This window comes from Hemibagrus wyckioides, linkage group LG21 (assembly GCF_019097595.1).
Source record: "Hemibagrus wyckioides isolate EC202008001 linkage group LG21, SWU_Hwy_1.0, whole genome shotgun sequence".
Taxonomy (NCBI): domain Eukaryota; kingdom Metazoa; phylum Chordata; class Actinopteri; order Siluriformes; family Bagridae; genus Hemibagrus; species Hemibagrus wyckioides.
This window is the reverse complement of record NC_080730.1, coordinates 12256598-12270672: the sequence shown is the minus strand read 5'-3', so window position 1 is coordinate 12270672 and position 14075 is coordinate 12256598. Positions and strand designations below refer to the sequence as shown.

General features: G+C 37.4%; 1 protein-coding gene across 2 annotated transcripts; it reads right to left on the bottom strand.

Annotated features, from left to right (window-relative positions):
* Positions 1 to 263: 263 nt before the first annotated feature.
* Positions 264 to 8756, bottom strand: timm17a (translocase of inner mitochondrial membrane 17 homolog A (yeast)). Of its 2 annotated transcripts, none has more exons than XM_058373365.1 (6): positions 8633 to 8756; positions 4018 to 4117; positions 3831 to 3894; positions 1237 to 1365; positions 980 to 1117; positions 264 to 871 (listed from the first exon to the last, which is right to left on the bottom strand). In XM_058373365.1, exons 1-6 carry the CDS (start codon positions 8656 to 8658, stop codon positions 801 to 803), a joined length of 528 nt encoding a protein of 175 aa, XP_058229348.1. In that variant the 5' UTR covers positions 8659 to 8756; the 3' UTR covers positions 264 to 800. The 2 variants fall into 2 exon arrangements, with proteins under 2 accessions (XP_058229348.1, XP_058229350.1); XM_058373367.1 differs by having other exon boundaries at positions 980 to 1090; positions 8633 to 8747.
* Positions 8757 to 14075: the final 5319 nt, after the last annotated feature.

Below are 14075 nucleotides of genomic sequence, written 5' to 3'. Positions count from 1 at the left end.
AGCACATTTTAAAATTGTTTTTTACAAAACAGGGCAGGCACATATAAGTCACACGTGGCACTCTGTCTCTCCTTTCTGCTTTCTTCCTTTCTTTTCTTTTTTTCCCTTCTTCCCCATTTTTTTCCTTTCTTCCCCACCCGAAACAGACTATTGTTCCCCAGCTTGGAGCTTTAGTAGATATTAAAATTCAGATATGGCTTCACAAAAACTAAATGGTTATTAGTTTAGAAGCACAAAGGTAACAACAATAAGAAATCATTCAGTAGAGTATGCAAATAATTTTTATTCATTTCTACCACTCAAATCACTTGTTTAACCTGAAATACATAATAAATATATGCTTCAAAAATGAATAGTTTAGGGATATATTCAAATGGTCAAGATGTATGAAATTGATTACAGGAAAAGATGCTTACATTCACACATCAAGACAACCAGCATACTTTAAGAAAAAATTGTTTTCTTGAATGCCTATCAAGCTGTCTTTGTTTTATTGCTTAAAGAATGATTAAGAAAAATAAAGCAAAACAAGAATAAAAACACATCAACAGAGAAGCACAAATGAGGCATTCAAGCAAAAAAGAGACTCTGGTTTAAAATAGGCAGAACAGAAAACAACTGGCTGAGAATGTGAAAATCTATGCTGTAGAAAGCCCAGTGTGAAAAAAGGCATTTCCTTTTTCTTTTTCCCACAAACATCTTTAAGGGTGGATTGCATCCTTCCATTGGCGCTTTATGTACATTTAAATACCCCATCAGTTCATGGAATATTTAAAATGTATTGAAAATTATGTGACTGCTCACTGGTACTGTCTATAGTCACCAAAGGATGTGGCAGACATTGAGGGTGGTTCCTCTGCAAATTGTGGACCTGACAAAAAGGACAAATGAATTTCCTGGATTTTTAATGTATAAAGTTAAAAGATATTTGAATTTTGTAATATACGCTACAAGCCATACTCATATTTTGCACACTTACCAGTTGGGAGCTGTGAGGAAGCAAACCTCGTGAGAAGGATTCCAGCACCTTCTATCAATGCTAAAAGTATGCCTCCCATAGCTGCAGACCCAACCATAGCCACAGGCCCATCTAAAGATAGATGGCCAAAAGAGCAAACTGGTGGTTGGGAGTCGATAATCGGTCTATTTTGATTTCTTTCAGTGACACAATATACACACTATTTTTACTTCCAACTTACAAACAATAATAAAATGCAAGCTCAAATATATACTTACTTCTTGCAGCAAGAATAGCACCTGTCATGGCTCCACTTGTTATTGAGTTCCATGGGTCCTCTTTTCCACGCACTTTTACTAGACCACAATCAATCATTGAGAAAAGCCCACCCCATACAGCAAAGCTTCCTGCAACAGTCAGATCTTAAGTTGGCACTTAAGAATAAAACATTTTATACACCTCACATATTATGTGGCTGCTTCATCTTATCTAGCAGAACATATACAACTTAAATTTCTGATACCTTGAATTAGGAATTTGTACATGCAAAAATATTAACATACAAAAAGAGATTTCATTAATGCACTAAAAACTTGGTTTTAGTTATGTTGGTAATCCAGAGACTCTGCCTTCAGAGCTGGGGACACGGACGCCCTAAGAACAGCACTGTCTCGAGCCATCAGGGAGGCAAAGTGCGCACATTCCCAGAGAATCCACGGCCACTTCCAGAGCAGCAGTGACACTCGGCGCATGTGGCAAGGCATTCAGTCCAACACCAACTACAGGCCAGCTCCACCTGCCTGTGACAGTGATGCCTCCCTTCCAGATGCACTGAACAGCTTCTATGCTCAGTTTGAGGCACGAAATGACGTGACAGCGAGGAAGACCATCCCTCCTCCAGAGGACCAGGTGCTCGGTCTCACCACGGCTTACGTGAGGAAAACTCTACGCAGAGTTAACCCCCTGCTTGACCAAACGACATTCCTGAGAGTGCTCAGGGAATGTGCAGAACAACTAGCAAATGTCTTCACAGACATCTTCAACATCTCCCTGAGCAGTGCCGTTGTCCCAACGTGCCTAAAGTCCACCACCATCATCCCTGTGCCGAAGAAATCTCCAGTGTCCTGTCTCAATGACTACTGTCCCGTTGCACTCACACCCATCATCATGAAGTGCTTCGAGAGGCTTGGCACATCAAGAACCTGCTGCCACCATCACTAGACCCCATGCAGTTTGTGTATCGTCCAAATCGCTCCACAGAAGATGGAATCAGCACAACCCTCCATCTGGCCCTCACACACCTGGACAATAAAGTCACTTATGTACGAATGCTGTTCATAGACTTCAGTTCAGCATTCAACACAATCATTCCTTAGCACCTGATAGCACCTCCCTCTGCAATTGGATCCTGGATTTCCTGACTGGAAGACCTCAGTCAGTCCGGATCAGGAACAGCATCTCCAGCACTGTGCTCTCAGTGTGCTCAGTCCACTGCTGTTCACTCTGCAGACTCATGACTGTGCAGCAATGCACAGCTCCAACCACATCATCAAGATCGCCAATGACACGACCGTGGTGGATCTCATCAGCAAGAACGACGAGTCAGCGTACAGAGAGGAGGTGTAGCATCTAACAGCCTGGTGTAAAGCCAACAACCTCTGAACATGGAGAAAACGAAAGAGATGGTTGTTGACTTCAGGAGAACACAGAGTGACCATTCTCCACTGAACATCGACGGGTCCAATGTGGAGATCGTCAAGAGCACCAAATTTCTTGGTGTTCACCTGGCGGAGGACCTCACCTGGTCACTCAACACCAGCTCCATTACCAAGAAAGCCCAGCAGCATCTCTATTGTGAAGGCTGAGGAAGGCTCATTTTCCACCTCCCATCTTAACTACCTTCTACAGAGAGACCACCGAGAGCATCCTGAGTAGCATCACTGCATCACTGCCTGGTTTGGGAATTGCACCGTCTCAGATTGGAAAACCCTGCAGCGGATAGTGAGGACAGCTAAAAAGATCATCGGAGTCTCTCTTCCCTCTATTATGGACATTTACTCCACACGCTGCATCTGTAAAGCAAACAGCATTGTGGATGACCCCACACACTCTTCACCCTTCTGCCATCCAGAAAGAGGTACCGAAGCATTCGGACCCACACAACCAGTTGAACAGCTTCTTCCCTCAGGCAATCAGGTATCTCAACAGAGAACTGAACTGTGCTGGACACGGTGTCTCACACACACACACCAGAGAGCTGGTCTCAACAAAGAACTGAACTGAGCTGGAAACACATACATATATACACACATGTACAAAATTTGTCTTGTTTACATGCACACGTCACTTTTACATTGATCTTGTTTACATGTACATGTTACTTTAAATATTTATAACGGTTCACTTTTGAATATTTAAATACACATGTCACTTTAATTAAATGTATCTGTTATAACTAAATTACTTCTGTTACTTCTGCTGCTATATTCACTGTACTAAATCTGTTTCTATCCTGCTTTGCACCCACTGTCAACACTGTTTTTTTGCACAAGAGTCAGCGTTATGGGCCTTGTTTGTCTGCAGTGAAAGAAAATCAGTAATGAAATGACTTCCAACGTTTATTCAAAAGTATTTTTTCTGGTAAACAATTTAAGCAGTTTAAACTGAAATTTAAATGAATATTTCAGATGAATTATTATTCACTTATCTACAGTAATCTTTAACATTTCTTAGCATTATATAATGGGAAAGTAGTGAATGCCCTCAGCCATGAAAGAGATTATACAGGGCTTGTATTTGTTGCATGTGCTGTATGATGGAGACAAAGTGTTCATGGAAAAGACGACTTAAAAATGCTGAGGTGTATTCATACCTCCTAATTGTGGAGCCCTGGTCCTGATGGCTGTCAAGCTCCCTCTCACCCTGTGGTTTATGCCCTATGATAAAAAATAAATAAATAAATAAATACATCAAAAGTTAATTGATATGGATGAGAATTTCACACACAAAAAAATGTAAGAGTAAAAAAGAATTAGAAAGTACAAAGATGACAAACATACAGAAGGTGAATTTCTAAAGCCTTTGACAGCCTGAAATATTCCTCCACCTATGGCTCCCATAGTGAAGGCACCCCCACAATCGTCCACTATCCTCCAGGGGCTAAAAGAAGGAGACCAAAAAGGAAATACAGGAGTGAATCAAATAAAAATCATTATGTATCTCATTTTAGTTTTTTGGAAATAGCCACAAAAGCACAATGCTTTTACACAATCTCCATTTCGTTCAGTGTAAGTGTTCAAGTGTCCATATTTCCCCTAGTCCATTTGCTTGTGCAGCCACTGACACACAATCTGTTGCACTTCATCTACATGGAAATTACTTCCTGAATGCAGAGTACTCATATAAATTACAGCTGTGAACATCATGTACCATCAGATTCTGATCAAATTTGAGCTTATTTTCTCATAACATCTTGGAGAATTCAGGCATAGGACTAGCAGAAGAAACTAGAAAGCTACAATACCCAGAATGCAATACAGAAATACAAAATTCAAGCACTGGGAATCTCACTTGCTATCAACAAATCCAGAACATGGAGTGTGACTCTGGGTCAAGTGGTGTCCATTTCAATTCAATTTATTTGTATAGAAAATGGACAAACAAACTGTAAAAACAAAGTGGTCTCAGATTGTTTCACATTTTCCTTTATCCATGTATACATGGATAAAGGACTTGAGAAATGCTGAACTTGCATGATTTTTGAGCTCCAACCTCAACAGCAAAATTCTATCAAAGGGACAATAATAAATTGTCATGTTTTTGCTGTTACTGGTGTTCTTTCAGTAAAAGATTATTTTTCCATATAAACGGTCACTTGCACAGTCATGAGACATTCTAAGTTGTATGTTTAAGGACTGCTCATTTAAAACAAATGTATATGGCATGTTCAAAACACACAAAAGTTAAGAGTTTGAAGCTAAGCATGGTTACTTTAAGCAATTAGTAAACATATTGCTTCAAGAACATAAGACTAACATTGGCAAGTAAACACTAATCACTGCAGAGCTCATGAAAGAGAATGTAAATTGCCTTTATGTTGGGTATTTTGGTAAAACCCCTGTCAGAATTGCCTAGAATGTCTCTTGTGACAGCATTAGCTACCAAAATGATATGATAATTGCTCAAGGGTATCTTTATGAGCCTCCACAATTTGCAGAAATGACCTCAGTTTTGTATAATCAAAGACAACCTTTCATTACTAAAAAAATGTGCTTATCATATCAGGGCCTTCAAATTGATACCAACTCTATAAGCTTGCTTAATTTCCCACAAAATGTTGAAGGACCTATACCCTCTTGCTGATTATGTGGTTAGAGGTGTCCAGATGATTATCATAAGAAGACATATACTGAAAGATGAGGTTTAAAAAACAGCCATAAAATTCTTGAAGAAAATCCAATCCATCCATTTTCTGTACTGCTTATCCTAGATGTTCCCTTGGAACTGAGGGCATGAGGTGGGGGACACCCTGGTCAGGTCACACACATTCAAACACTACAGATAATGTATAAACACAAATTAGCCTCGACTGGTGGTATTGTACACATATATTCTTCTTCTCTCACTTTCAGAACACCTGTTTGACATGATGGGTACCCAGCCAAAATAGTTATCTTGAGAGAAAAAAATGGTAAAAGGTTAAATCTTGCAACTGGTACAGCAGTCTTATTGAATGACTTTACAAGAGGAATCTAAAAACAGCTGATATAATTTTCTATAATTCAAAGATCCTATTTTTTGTCTACCTCAATTCAGCTTCAGACTACAAGACACTCCAGGTCATTCAGTTGCCTACATTAACAAATATTTATTCTGTGGCAGAAATTAATGAGATATCTTTAGTTTCTTCCTGTGACAAAGATATAATCTCATCCCCACAGTCATCTGTAGTCGGTGGAGAATGGCCAGACTAGTTTGAACTGACAGAAAAGGCTACAGTAACTGGGTTAATGTCCAAATAATTTACATTTTCTATTTCTATAAATTTTAATTAACTTTACAGGTTTTTTTCAGTGCTCTTTAGCTGAATCAGGTTTACTGTCTTAAGTTTGTCCAAAACAATTAGGTAAAAACAATTACATTTTTTACCTTCAACCAAAATAATAACTGGACCTAACGTGGTCATTTTCGTGCTCAAATTTCAATATGTTGTGTATTCTGAGATGTTTCTGCTCACGACAATTGTACAAGGTGGATATTTGAGTTACTGTAGCCTTTCTGTCAGTTCAAACCAGTCTGGCCATTCTCTACTGACTTCATTTATCAGCAAGGTGTTTCTGTATAATTCTGTATATTCATGGTGTTTCTGTGTAAACTGCTTTTGGAGGGTTTTTCTTTATTGCACCATTTAAAATAAACTTTAGAAACTGTTGTGTGTGAAAATCATAGAAGATCATCAGTTACAGAAACAGTTAAATCAAAATCACGTGACTGTTAAAATTGCCCGAGGCTGATGGACCATTTCTACATGATTGCACTGCTGTCACAGGATTCCAAATTAAGTGTTCAATAAGGGTAAATGTGTCAAACAGCTTAGAATATGGTGCCCTTTGTTTGAATCAACCCATGTTTTTTAAGTAATCAAAAATACTCAAACACATGATTGAAACATGTTTCTTGTTGCAGTAGTATGCCATATTAGACTGACAATAATTGAAATTTCTTCACAAACTTTTGCTCAAAGTACATAGAAATCATAAAATCACCAGAACCTGCTTAACAGATCATTAGATAATTACAAAATTGTAGTTTTTTATTTTAATGTCTTGTCTATTGCAAACACCAATAGTTTCTCTTTTTGTGTCTTGGACCAAATCTTCAATAATACTGAAAATACTATTGAAAATTTGCTGTAATGTTGCAACAAAGCTTAAATTATTTGCCACAGATCTGTTCTTCTGAAAGTTGATTTATTACATTTCTTCCACAGTACTCACTTCCCAAAATGATATGGCAAAAAAAGAGGAAAATTGGGTCAGCTATTTCCGACCCTATCTTTTGAGAATGAATTAATTGTAATGTATAATGTTAAGCTGCATTTCTTCAGAAACCCTTAACCAAATTTTCAATCAGAGCAAGTAACAGATACTATGAAAATTCAGACATGATAATTGGAACAGCATCATTTTTGTCATAGTATAATATTAATATCAAACACTGTGATGCCAAAAATTATGTCAGAATGTAACTGCAAGACCTTCAAAATAGCATGTGTGCCCATTCTACACTCAGCTAGGGTTAATCAGAACATAACAGGACCCACTAATAATGGGGGTCACGCATGATTAATACTAACATTTGGACATTTTCACAGTCTGAAGCTAGCTCAGTTCATTACGTTATTTAATTTAAAATGTCTTTTTTGCCATACCCTCACATTCACATCAGCTACTGCAGATATTTTTATGAATAATCTCCCAATCAATTTTGATTGAATCACCATCTCATCCCACAGAGCTTTGTGACTAAATGCTTAGAGTCAACATTCTAGATAATGTAGCTCCACTTGAAAGATAATAATTATAGAGACAATACTAGCACCCGGATACTTGCAGAGACCACCCAAAAATTAAGTAAATGGCTGCAAACTAAACTGATAGTATTCCAAACATCATGGAAGGAGAGCCTTCTGAGCTGTACAAAAGCTCTTACATCTGTTAGATCACAGCATCCCTCCACAATAACAGAAAACGTAGATAGATTCTTATTTAATAATGTATCAGAATGAACTAGGAATAACAACACCACTGAAGTACACCTTTCAATATGTAGTATCCATGCCAATACCTAAATGTGTTGTAGCAATGTAGAGATAACAAAATTGAAAATACTGTACCTGGGAACAGATTCAGAATATTAATTTAACACCAGACAATTTGCTAACTAACCATGTAGATGACAATATAACCACATCTGATCGGCAATATGAATGTTTTACTTCTCTTCAGCTGATTTGATGACACTTATTAAACTAAAAGTTTGGGGCATTTTCTTTTTTTTTCCGCAGACGGAGATGCGACCTACAGGCGAATGCAGCATATAAACATGGCCTGAGTCTCTGCCTGCCTTTCTATGTGATGACGCTAATATGCGGAAACGCGGTATATAACAGGCTGAGATGTGAGCCCATGTGGTTACGGGTTTGTTGTCAATTCTGGATGGGTAAAAGTGTAAAATTTCGGAGGATCAGAAAAAGGACTCAGTAGACAGTATTTGGCCGAGGGCCCTTACATCTGACATATGTAAACTGCAACCTTAATAGGTTATTTAAGTATTTAAACTATAGTATCTTATTATTGTAAGAATTATAATTCTAAGACTAAATAATAAATGTACTCTACAACTTCCGTCCAACATCAAAATAAGTACACATATGTAAGCATGTAGGCTAAGCATTAGAAGCATAATTAACACTAACAATGTTAAAGCAAGGTCATAACATGTCAAATGAGCTAATATAGAGCATGAATAGTAGCACTGAATTGTACGAAGCATAAATCAACCGCTACTTAGGTGTTTCATTTAAAACTGATTTGGGCTTAAAACAAAGCAAAACAGAAGTATATTTCATGTAATGTATACAATTAAGAAGTTATTTTAACAGGTTTGCCTTACCACGGTTCCCTTGCGTACTCCTCCATTTTGTTCTTTTCCGTTCCCAGTGACGTAATCAAGAACGTGACGCCTCTCCTTACGCGTTCCACGCCTCTTTCAGATGTGTATAAGTGTACAGAATCTTTCCCTAACGGTTTTATGTAACAAATGTAATTATTGCAGTTGTATTATGTTTAATATAAAAAATATTTTTCCCATTTTCTTCGGAAATCTTCTTCGGAACAAAACGGAAATCATTCGCAAATGCCCTTGGCCTGTGAACACCCATGGCTAAAAAATTCAAAGGCAGGACGAACAGGAGCAGCTTTCTACGTATCAGAATTTCATTTTGGAAATTATGGAAGATTAAATAACGGGACATTGACGTGCACTGCAGAATTGGTAGAAATTCAGATGGCACTTAGTTGGGAGGAGAAAGTGATGCCAAATACAGTTGTGATATGGTATCCCTTTTTAGCCTTCAGTCAGTCAGGTCGAAAGGACAGAAATTATGATCATTCTGCACAGATTAAAACAGGCGGGAAGTGTAGTCTAACAACGCCTGTTGCACAATCCTACTTTAACAGACCAAATAAGCAAGTCAGAAGGAAAAAGACCATTTTGGAAAATACTTGCCATACTTGCCTTTTTGTGCCATTTTTCCAAACACAACAAAAAAAACTATTATTTTTAGTAGAAGAATGAGAAGGGGAAAAGGTGGATGTCTAAGAGTGAGAGGTGGTGGAGAGAGAAGAAGAAGGGTATTAAAGAGAGTGAGAGGAACAGCTGAAGAGGAGAAGGAGCAAGAAGAGTTGAGGATATAGGAAGAGGAGTAGAGAGAGAAAAGATGGGTACATTTGAGGGCAATTGTATAGTGAAAAGAGCAAGAGAATAAAATAAGAGAAGACATGGACACAGAGAAAGGGGAGCGCAAGGTCTAAGAGTACAGGTAGAAGAATAGGGTACAGATGTGTTTCAAATGAAACATACCATATCATAAATCATGTTAGAAATCCTTGAGAGAAGCTGGGCCAATTATCTGCACATTTCAGAGGGGAAACCAATAAGTAACTATACCATTCTACTTTTTTTTTTATTTTTTTTTTTTTATATAAAAATGTTATACTTTTTTTGCTTAAAATAGACATCATGATTCTCTCACTATTCTGAGAATCTTTTTATTTTAGTGATTTACAAACCAGTACATTAGATAACTAAAACAAGAAAGCAATAAAAATGGACAGAATGCTCCTGCTTCAATCAAATTGAAAGAAATGCAATCAAAAAGATTGTAACATAAAAATAAATACAAATTAACACTAAACATTTACAACATTCCAAGGTATGAGGCTGTTGGTTACAGCACTGGTATACCTCAGGAATGCTGTTGACAAGAAGTCCTTATACATTTCTATCACACTCTCTCTGTTGCATTGTTTGCCTCCACACTGTCAAATTGACTAGGACTGAAACAAAAGTTGTTGATTAGCACTCCAAGATAGAGTCTCACCACCACAACCGATGGAGGAGTTGGTTTGTGCTCTGGGCACTCTTCTGGCATCTTTAGAAAGTCTGCCATCCTAATCCATCGGGCCAATGCTTATTTCTTTTTGGGTGGAAAATCTGAAAAACACCTGCAGACATAAAGAATTCACCCTACCTTTTCACACACCACTGAAAACTTTACAAACCCAAATATACATGGCTCCATAGGGTTGCCATCAGATTTTTTTAATGGTTTTAATTGATCAATGTAGAACTGTTTCTTAACAGGTTGTTTTTAGGTTTTGTGGCAGATATAAACTTAATCTCTACATCAACACTTTGCATGGTCTAACCCAGTTAGAGGACCATAGACCATGTTGGTAATTCTTTTCTTAGTTAAAATTTGTGATGGTGCACATCCCAATCACAATACATCTTGTTTTTCTGTCTGATGCAAATTTGCTGAGTGGCTTGGTGATAAATAGCTGTCAGGGAGTTACACAGATTCTTGAGCTCCTTTGTTTACTGAACCCTGTAACTTGTTAATGTGAATTTTACACATTGCATTCCTAGAAAAAAATTGCATTCCCTGGAAATGTGCACCTCTTGGCCACATGAATAACACACTTGGAGGTTATCAGAGTTATAAGAAGGTAGTTTCTCTTCTTTATCCCCAGTAGCATGGCCCTCATTTTTCCAGAAAACTTTGTAGCATCCACTCCTACAGAGCTACTGCTGACACAGGATGTGATATCTTTGATTTAGTATTGCTGTTGTAAAACATTTTTGCAATAATGTCATTGTGCTCAGAAAAATGTGTCACTTGCATACTTGCTAATTAAGGCAGATTTGAAGCTGACATCATCTTAAGTGATACACTTAAGTTATCGCAGTATGTTTTATACCACTGAATGAATGTTTTAAACAGCTCCAATAACAGTCACTTCATACAAAGCAAAAACCACTTGAAGCACATTTGCAACCTTACCCTTTTTATTTTTTAGGTTTGAAACTTTTCAAACCAGGAAATAGCCCATTCGTATGGCTTAGCAACAGTGGTCCATATTTGACAATGTCAAATACAATGACTACACAGTATCTCGTTCTTTACGATATCTTTTAGTCTATTTATCCACAGCTGCTATACTTCAGACTCAAATAAATAACTAATTCACTATACATCACACTACATTACACTCTGTTGAAACTCAAATTCAACTACATTAACACTCACAAACAAAAGAGATAATAGAACAGAAGATTGAACAGCATGAAAATGCTTCGGAAAAATCTGCAGCACTTTCATGATGCAGACATGTCAACATGGAATCTCAAAGAAATGTTTTCAACATATTTTGAATTCCATGGCATCGAAACTTTTGTATAAACTATACATTTTTGCTTACTTAGTTAAGTAGATTACAGGTTCCCTTGAACGCTGACACATGCAATGTCTAACTGTGGTGAAGGAAGTACAAAGAGCTCTATACCCCTCTTTTCCACACACAGATATACAATAGTTACTTTATAATAATTCTTTCTGTGTTTTATAATGTTTGATTACAATTCATACGTTTTCATCTTTTATGTTTAAGTTAAAACAACCAACTGTATGATGTAAAAGTTTATTTCGAAATGCAACAAATGTGCCATAACACTGAGAAGTGACATATGAAGCAGTACAGTATGTTAGCTGAGAAGTGCAAAACAAAATAACAAATCTGAAAACAATTCAGTCAAACCTGAAAAATTAGGTATAGTTTGAGAATTCTTACTGCAGATTGGAAGAAACAGTATAGCAGACTGTGGCAGTAGAACATTTTATAGCTATAGAAAGGTTCATAGCATTCCTCACATCATTTAATCTGGAAAAGTTTTGTTTTCAAAACATGCCTGCATTCTTCTGAAACATGCAGTGTGTTTTTAGAGATCGCAAACTAATTTATGCAATTATATGCTATCAGCATTTGCAAAATCATAGCATTAGAATGTTCAAGTAGCATTGAATGAATTCCATTTTCTCTTTGCTTGCTAAGGGATTTTTTTTTATTTTCTTAGGTTTAAAGTTGCACTATGGAAAAAGTGATTTAAAGAACTGCACACATGTACAAGAAAAAAAAGGTAGATACACAATTTCCTACTTATTGTATATTTTATCTTATTGTATATAGAGGAGGTGCAACAACTAATAGTCTGGTGTAAAGCCAACAACCTGTCTCTGAACGTCGACAAGACTAAGGAGGTGGTTGTTGACTTCAAGAGAGCACAGAGTGGCCATTCTCCGCTGTTCATCAACTCTGTGGAGATCGTCAAGAGCACCAAATTCCTTGGTGTTCATTCTATTCAATTCAATTTATTTGTATAACGCCTTTTACAATGGACATTGTCTCAAAGCAGCTTTACAAAAGAAGAGAAACAGAGAAAAGAGAGGGGAAAAAAACTAAATAACTAAAAATAAATTATTAAATTAAATTATAAAACTTTAGTTAGTTAATTATAAAAAAAATTATCCTTATTTTATTTTATCTTATCCCTAATGCACTCAACACCAGCTCCATCAGCAGGAAAGCCCAGCAGTGCCTCTACCTCCTGAGGAGGCTGAGGAAAGCCCATCTCCCTTCCCCCATCCTGACTGTGTTCTACAGAGGGACCATTCAGAGCATCCTGAGCAACTGCATCACTGGTTTGGGAATTGCACCGTCTTGGATTACAAGACCCTTCAGTGGATAGTGAGGACAGCTCAAAAGATCATTGGAGTCTCTCTCCCCTCTATCAGGGACATTTACACTACACGCTGCATCCGCAAAGCAAACAGCATTGTGGATGACCCCACACACCCCTCACACACACTCTTCACCCTCCTGCCATCTGGAAAGAGGTCCCGAAGCATTCGGGCCCTCACAACCAGACTGTGTAACAGTTCCTTCCCACAGGCCATCAGGCTCCTCAACACCCAGGACTGAACTGTACAAAACTCCCTCTCTCACACATACACACACACACCCAGGATTGAACTGTACAAAACTCTCTCTCTCACACACACACACTCTCTCACCTGTGTGAACAGACGCACAATATATTGATCACTACTATTGCACTACCTCAACCACCATTAAAATATTTCATCCGCTGCTATGTATATGTTTATCTCTACTTGCACTACGCTGTTATATATATTATATATGTTACAGTTATTAGTTACCCGGGTTCTCAAAGTTGTACATCATTTCATTTTATTTTATTTCATTTCATTGCACATGTTCTTTTTCGATGCTATGTGTCCTGTTTTGTGTTACTTATTGTTTTTACACTGTGTTGTCTTCGCTCTGTTTGCACCTAGTTGCACACTTTGCACTTTATGTGGCTAGGACAAACTTCTGTCCTAGCTCTGTGTTGTTGTTTTTGTGTATGAAACTATATCTTGTATGTTTATGTAGCACCAGGGTCCTGGAGAAAAGTTGTTTCATTTCACTATGTACTGTGTCAGCTGTTTGTAGTTGAAATGACAATAAAAGCTTCTTGACTTGACTTGACTTGACTTGACTATTGACTGACTGTTTCGACCAATCAGCAGTAAAAATTCCATTCGCAAACTATACCTACTTTTTCCGGCTTGCCTGAATTGTCATTGTGTTTTCTGATTTGTTATTTTGTTTTTGGATTTGTTATTTTGTTTGTTGTTTGTTAGTTCTCAGTCACCATAAAAAGTAGATGCGATCTTCCTGAAACAGTTGAGCATGTCCTAATAGTAATAAAGTGTGAAGGTTAAGAATGAAATATCTATAGGAATTACTCAATCTTTACTGTAGAATCTTCAGACGTGTATACCATACTGTTTAAATATCTGAAATATAGATTTGATACTGAACAGGATTTAAGAATTTATTAATAACTGTAATCCTTCAAACGGTAACGCTTCACACTCCATTGCAGTAGGTGGCGGAGTAAGCTGGTTTGCCAACCGCTATAAACCATTTTT

Bases quoted from the DNA above. Each gene is read 5' to 3' on its own strand.
- timm17a (XM_058373365.1), bottom strand. From the start codon at position 8,658: ATGGAGGAGTACGCAAGGGAACCGTG. The intron at 3,895-4,017 runs GTATGTTTGTCA...TTTTTATCATAG, and splicing joins GCTTTAGAAATTCACCTTCT to GGCATAAACCACAGGGTGAG. The intron at 1,118-1,236 runs GTAAGTATATAT...CCCAACCACCAG, and splicing joins TGCTATTCTTGCTGCAAGAA to TTTGCTCTTTTGGCCATCTA.